General features: G+C 45.9%; 1 protein-coding gene across 1 annotated transcript; it reads left to right on the top strand.

Annotated features, from left to right (window-relative positions):
* The first annotated feature begins 3,161 nt into the window (after nucleotides 1–3,161).
* On the top strand, nucleotides 3,162–4,649 carry LOC109324743 (keratin-associated protein 21-1-like). The gene is made up of 2 exons (XM_019556773.1): nucleotides 3,162–3,260; nucleotides 3,578–4,649. Exon 2 carries the CDS (start codon nucleotides 3,599–3,601, stop codon nucleotides 4,166–4,168), a length of 570 nt encoding a protein of 189 aa, XP_019412318.1. The 5' UTR covers nucleotides 3,162–3,260; nucleotides 3,578–3,598; the 3' UTR covers nucleotides 4,169–4,649.
* Nucleotides 4,650–7,137: the final 2,488 nt, after the last annotated feature.

Below are 7,137 nucleotides of genomic sequence, written 5' to 3'. Positions count from 1 at the left end.
CCCCTGCCTGGGCAGGAGTCCCAGATTCTGCTCTGTCCTGCTGATCATTTTGCATTCAATAGATGCTTGACAAAATACGCAGCTGGCAGTGAAAATTGCAGACCTGCATTGGTGAATGCCAGCAATTAACCTTAATACATCTCATATGGAAAGATGCATGCCTGCAAGTAACCATTCCAGCTCATGCTTCTAAGAAATCCCAAAACAGTCTTGCAGGCTTCAGACATAAATAAAAATGATCCCTTCTGAGTTTCCCAGTCTTACAAAGCAGTTGAAGCAAATCAGACTTACCCGGGTCACAGAGAGGAAGAAGACAGCTGATGTGGGTATGACAGCCCCTGTGGTGAGACCTTTTATACACTGCCTGGGAGGATGTCATACTCCTTTAATTAAAAAAATCCATTTAATTATCATGCAAAATACTTGTTTTACCTATAACTCCTTTAATTGCTTTCATTATTTTGTTCACAGTTTGCAATTATTAATCTAGGCCCTGTCCTACCCACTGTGATATGTATAATTGCTGGTTCTTTTGAACTCCAGCCTCAGCAGCCAACTTCCTTTCTGGTAACAACCCACTGACTTCATCACATTCACATGCAAAGGGCCCTGGCTCTGTTCAGCTTCTCTCCTGCAGACGTGTCAGGACGAAAGTGGCTCTGAGTGAGATGGTGAATAACAAGTTGGTGGATGCTGGGGTCCAGCACAGGCCTTTTAATGCAGGCTAGCACTGGCTGGGGGCATTGTGGCCCTTACCTTGGTGCTGCTTTGGAGGGAGGGAGTTTTCCACCCATTTTCCCCCACCACTCCTCAGCTTTTCCTATTCAGGGTCTGAATGAGCCCATCCAAGCTCTGTCCTGGGGGACCTTTCTAGGCTGTTGGGAAATGAACTGGATGGGTGATGTCTACTTTGTGGATGCAGACCCAGTACCAGACCCCCATACACCTCACTCCCCACCTTCCCTTTCTAAGTAGGCCTTTTGGGGAGCTGAAGTGGGGCTTTACATCTAGCAGGGATCCCATGCCTCTTACCCAGGTGTGAAATGGGCATTCCCCACAGCACAGCTGAGGCACAGTAACGCCGTGATACCTTTAACCCTGCGATGAGTAGTTTGTGCCCACAGACAGGCAGACAGACCCCGGCCCGCCTCCCCACTGCCCTTCATGCAGTATCACATTTCAGACTCCCTGGCCATCTTCCCCTGGGCAGAGTGCCCTTTTGGTGGCCCACCACAACACCAGCGGGGCCACGTGCAGTCACAAGGGGAAATGTCCAGACTTAGAGGAGACACATGCCTGGACCTGGACCCAGAAGAGATGGAGGACATGGGCAGAGCCCCCCTGTGAGCTGGGTCCTGTGACTTTTCAGGGTCACCACCGTGGCCTGGCCCAGCAGAAAACTTGCCCAGATATAGATACATAGCCAGCCGGCCAGTCTCCTTCCCCAAGACAAAGCTCACCATTACATTAGGCTGTCAAGGACCTACACTGCTAAGTGATTGACTCTCTAATGGCCTTGAGGGTCCTAATACTTTTGCCCTGAGGCATCTGCTGCTTCATGTCATGTGATGAATACTGCCCTTGCTGGAAAAGCTGTCTGATTTCATCTGCAAATCCATGACTTCTGTCCGTACAACTTATAGTTTGGAGTCGGTGGGCACTGCCCTGGTACAAGATGGCAGGACTGATGAATGAAAGCAGATTGTGTCAGTTGACAGTGGATGAGGGATTTCTTATCGCACAAGAAGAACGTGTGTGGATTTTTTTAGCAAGTATTGCTGATTCATTTGATTTAGAGGCCATAGTGCCCAACACTGCTATTTCCCCAAACAGTTTTGCAAGCAAGGTGTAAACCTTATTAATACAAGAGACTTAATTAACCTTGTCCTCGCCCTCGCTGGCTTTGATACCATCATTTTCTAAGTTGTTTTGACAAATGCTGTGCCTGCCCATGAAGGAAATATTCCATATCTTATGCTTGGGTATGAACATCACTGATAGCAACTGTATAATTTTGTCCTTGGCCTGGAATTGGTCGGTGAGTTGCTTCATAGGGAGAAAGAGGACAGAGAGCTCTAAAACAACCAAAGTAAATCATTTGTTGCTATATCATTAATGAAGAAAGGGACAGGGCCCTCACAGGAGATGAATGACGCTGTGGTTAAGGCACTGCATTAGGACGCATACCTCTGCATTTCCCTCCAGAGTTCGTATGGGAAGAAAGGTCATATTTTCAAATACAGCGCCTAGTTTAATGCCTTTGATGTCTCCATGTGTCATCCTTCCACCTGTGAAATGAGTATATTAATCTTTCCTTTCTTCCTTTCACAGCCTAGCTCTGCATTCAGCTCTTTTGGACTGGGCTTCGCTTTCGGTCACTCTGTGCAATGGTCACTGGTCGGGGGCTCAAATCTTGTCCACACCTGGGACTAGTGGAATTCAAACGATAAGTAATAAATCTAACAACAACTGGAAATCCCTCAACTCTAGTCTCACCCTTTCTTCTGTCTCTTGCAGTTGCCTTGGGCAAGTCCATTCATTTCAGAGAATCTGTGATCCCCTTCACAGATGATCATTTTCTGTCATTATGAGAATGAACAGCTGCAAGATAGTAGGTGTGCAAAGCAGTCGTGTGCATGCAAATGATACTTCCAGTGCAATCATGTGAAGCATCAAAAATCAACATCCATTTTTTCAGTAAAAAAATAGGGTGAGAGCTCAGCAGGTTTGCATCACAGAGACCCCAGTGGGACCAGTGCTGTTCAGGTACCTGTCAATGCATTTAGAAAGTAAGGAAGGTGCCTCATCCAACATCAGAGGGTGCTTCAAAGCTATTTGATTTGACTTCCCTAAATCACCAGGGGGCATCTTTAGAGAAGTTATTATACTTCCCAAGAGGCTATGAAACATCTTGTGTAGGAAGTCTTTCCCCTCTTGCCAAACATGGTCATTCAGGCAAGGCACAGGAATTATACCAGGAAGGAATGTAGCTCGGAAAGCTTCAAGATGAAAAGATGCCAAAAAGCAGAATATGCATATCAGACCGGGAAAGAATCATTGCAGACCATACACAAAATAATTGCAGTAATAAGAGGAGTTACCCTCTTATTTGAAAAACAGTTTGTTAGGTAATTGCCAAAAAAGTCACGGAAGTTTCGGTCTCATAATCCCTCCCATTGTCAGGATACGCTATAAAAACACTGGCATCTCACAGCTCTCCAACCACTGCAGCAGCATTGTCCTCTTGGTGACTGAAGGGGGTAAGTGTCATTCAGCTCCTTTGAGTTATAACCCAGGCAGTCTCTCAAGTGGTGGTTTTAGTTCAGGACTGAATGTTGCATCGATTTGCTGTGTTTTTGGAAAACAAGGGTGGGGGCCTTGTTTCCATGCTGGGCTTCCTGTGGTTGCTGGCAGGTAGAGGTGGAAGCAGATTTTCAAAGCGTAGAAGTGGGTTTGCAAAGCTATATTCAAATGGGGGGATGGGTGTATGTATATAGCTCCCATGGTCATAATCCCTACTTGGTGAAGTCTCTGTGCCTTGAGCCTCCTGTTTACCGTCCTGCTTGTTTTGTTCCAGGTTTATCTCCATTACAGAAGGATGTCGCAGTCACTCAGCTCCCGATGCCTTCCGCCCTGTTCTGATATATGCCCCAGACCATGCGTTGATGCCTGGAACTGGCCATGTGTTACATCTTGCGGTGACTCGAGGGCAGTTGTCCACCCACCTCCAGTTGTCGTGCACTTCCCAGGACCGATCCTCGCCTCCTGCCCTCAGGAAAGCATTGTGGGCACCGTGGAGCCAAGGCTTCTCAGTAACACAGGCCCATACTATTCTGTTGGATCTGGTTCTGGCTATGGGTCTGGTGGTAGCTATGGGATTGGTTCTAGCTATGGGTCTGGCGGTGGCTATAGGATTGGTTCTGGATATGGGTCTGTTGGTGGCTATGGGATGGGTTCTGGATATGGGTCTGGTGGTGGCTATGGGATGGGTTCTGGATATGGGTATGGTTCTGGCTATGGGCCTGGTTTTGGCTGTGGGTTTGGTTCTGGCTATGGGTCTGGTGGTGGCTATGGATTTGGTGGTGGCTATAGGTCTGGTAGTTGCTATGGGTCTGTGTCATCCCGAAGGTACCGCCGGTACAGCTCTGGAAGCTGTGGGCCATGCTAAACCCAGCAAGAACTTCTGCAGAACAAGGAACTCCCAGGAAATGAAAAGCAAGATATGGCATCACAGCTGAGCTGGCGGGGCTGGCTCTCAGACTTGCTGAGCACACACAACTTCCATGGATGACCGAAAAAGTTACGATTGCTCAGTGTGTCTGAAAATCTGGCCCATCTCCGTGTTTTCCACATGTGCTTCACCTTTACTTATTCTGGACTGTTTTTAGGTGCTACCTATTAATAGCATGTACTTGCAAGGTACTTTCTGCTGCTGGCCATCAGCTTTGGGAAAACAAACAACTTGTTTGAGACTGGGGCTTGATGATGCAGCAAAGAAAGTTAAATGTCTTGTGCCAAGTGCAGTCCTGTAGAACAGGTGATTGGATGTGACCATTCATGAAGTCCTGGAAAGCAGCTTTCTCCTTTTCTGTCTTGTTTTGCAAGTGTGTACTCAGCATCTTATTGCATTAAACTTCTGTTGCATCACAGCATCGGGCTTTGAGTGTTATTTCTCCTACATGGTTTTCCACACAGGAGTAGCATCCTTCATCTGCTTCCATTTCTCCTGAGCATTATCCCCTTGGCCATGCAAGCCTCAACTCACATCAGCTCCTGAGTAGAGAGAAGGAGATTTCACCCTTGTTAACTACATTTTTTCTTGGCTGTATTGAAATGCAGTTTGCTCTTCCTTTGCCCCCCCTCCAGACAGGGTTTGGATCTGTCTCTCTGAAGTCTCAGCACAGGGTTTTAACCACTAGATAACAAGCCAGGTTTTAGGAACACCTCTCCCAGCCCTGCTCCCACACTGATGGTCTGGAATTGGGCACTCATATGGCAGCAACAGCTCATTTGGGTTAGGGGGCTCCTTCAATGGTTGAATCTCCTATGGTGGTGGCAGTTCTGGGGTGTCATATTGATACAGATGGTCTTACACTTCCAGCTAGTCTACAATGGGCTCTTCTGGAGGGTCTCAGTGTGAACTCTGCTAACCTCTGAAGGCCACTCACCCCAGAGATATGCACAGAATAAGGAATAATCAGGAACTGCAAAGCAAGATCATGATTTATGGGTCTCTTCTGGACAATGGGTTTCTGAAGAGCTGAGCTCCCACAACTCCCCATGAGGTCAGAGGGAGCTGAGAGCACTCAGGACTTTTGAGTGACTTACCTCTCTCTTTCTCTTGATCTGCTTTCCCTGAGATTCGTTACACAGTGGTTGGGTTTCCAGCTCTGTCCCTATGCTGCTTGGTCATGTTTGGTGCTGGCCGGGGTAAAGCAAGTACCTACAAATGGTTAAGAACAGAACTTGAGTGTCAAACTCCTGAGCTGCAAGAGCAAGAGGAGAACATCATGTAGAACAGATATCACCTTGCAGCTGATGAATGGTTGTAGACCTATAAATACCTTCTCTATACCCCTCCCTGTTTTTTTCTGTGAGTGTGTACTGCTCTTCTCATTTGCATTAATATTGTGCTGCACCATTATGTCGGCCTTCTGGGTTCCTGTTTGCCTTTATTCTTTAGCTACAGGATGCCTGGTGTGAAATTCATGCCTGTGCATTGGACTGCAGCCAGCTCTATGAACTATTTGGTCCCAGAAGACTTAAAATGAAGGAAATGGCAGACCTGTTAAGTGGACAGTAGCATACTGGAGACCTCATGTACAGGGGGTAATTAAACCCTCATTACACATACTTATTTTACATGGTAGTGAATATATACTGTTTGTAGTCAGCTGCAGCTACATCATCTTCTCACCATAAAATATGTACAGGGTAAAAAGTGTAGAAACAAAACACTGTATTCCTTTCAATTATTTTCTGCTTATAGTTTCTTGTTGGTCATTAATAGGGAAGAAAAAACTAGGAACTTGAGAACACTTCCACACTCAATGTTATTTGTTTGGGGCTCAGAAATAATTATGATATACTTATTGTTTCATAAGACTTCCACCTTTTGAAACATAGCTTTTGATGGCCTGTGAGCTCTGTTCTAATAATTAATTCCAAGGGCAAGTCTACACTGCTGCCTAAAGCCGTCATGGAGCTTATATACTGATATTTAGAGCAAAACAAGCTAGCTAAGGTAGGTCAAGAAGCTTGACTGGGCAGCATGCAGAATAACCCAGACTGCAAAGGATGCATGAGATGCTGGATGAACACATGAGCAGTCATCATCAGCTATCCTTTGCAATCAAGGATGATTGTCTTCCATGACTTTCTTCAGTAACTCCACTGAAGTCTATTCAGATTCTGCTTGTGTTTCCCCACCTTCCTTCCTTGTTGAAGAAAGGAGAAAGAACATAGCACTTTCCTGTTCCCTGAGCTGAGCCAAAGGAGGAGGGTAAGCAGCTTTAGTGGGTATTTATTCAGCTACTCCCAGTCAGCAGCACAGCCCCTTCATGTCAATGAGGAGTCGTTAGCACAGCCAGAGACATCAAATTATTACTTAAGCAATATTTCTGTACTGAGTCAACTCAGAATTAAGGACTCTCCAAGGAGACTCAAACAAGAGAAGCTATTAGAAGAAGTCTGAATCATGGGTGCTCTCTTACCCAAAGGATAAGTGTTCCTCACTAGTAAGCAAAATATTTTGCAGAAGTGCCTGTCCTGATTGTTGAACAGTCATTCGGTTGCTTTATAAAAGTCCCTCTCATACTGTCAGACCCTCACACTAAGAGATGCAGCTGATGTTTTATGCCATTCGTTCCATCCCAAACTGGATTAATTAATAAAGAAACATAGAACTATAGAAAATGAGGGATGGGAGGGACCTCAGGGGGTTACATGTAGTCCAACCCTCTGCTCAAAGCAGGACCAGACCCAACTACATCATCCCAGCCAAAGCTTTGTCAAGCTGGGACTTAAAAACCTCCAAGCATGGAGACTCCACAAACTCTCTGGGCAACCCACCTCATATAATATTATATATTTCCCTGGGACATTTCAGTTCTATCAGGGCCTTGGGATTTCTCATTT

Source organism: Crocodylus porosus, unplaced genomic scaffold (assembly GCF_001723895.1).
Source record: "Crocodylus porosus isolate Cpor-Errol unplaced genomic scaffold, CroPor_comp1, whole genome shotgun sequence".
NCBI lineage: Eukaryota > Metazoa > Chordata > Crocodylia > Crocodylidae > Crocodylus > Crocodylus porosus.
This window is presented reverse-complemented; position numbering and strand designations above follow the sequence as displayed.

Coding starts and splice junctions, on each gene's coding strand:
- LOC109324743 (XM_019556773.1), top strand. CDS start 3,599: ATGTCGCAGTCACTCAGCTCCCGATGCCTTCCGCCCTGTTCTGATATA.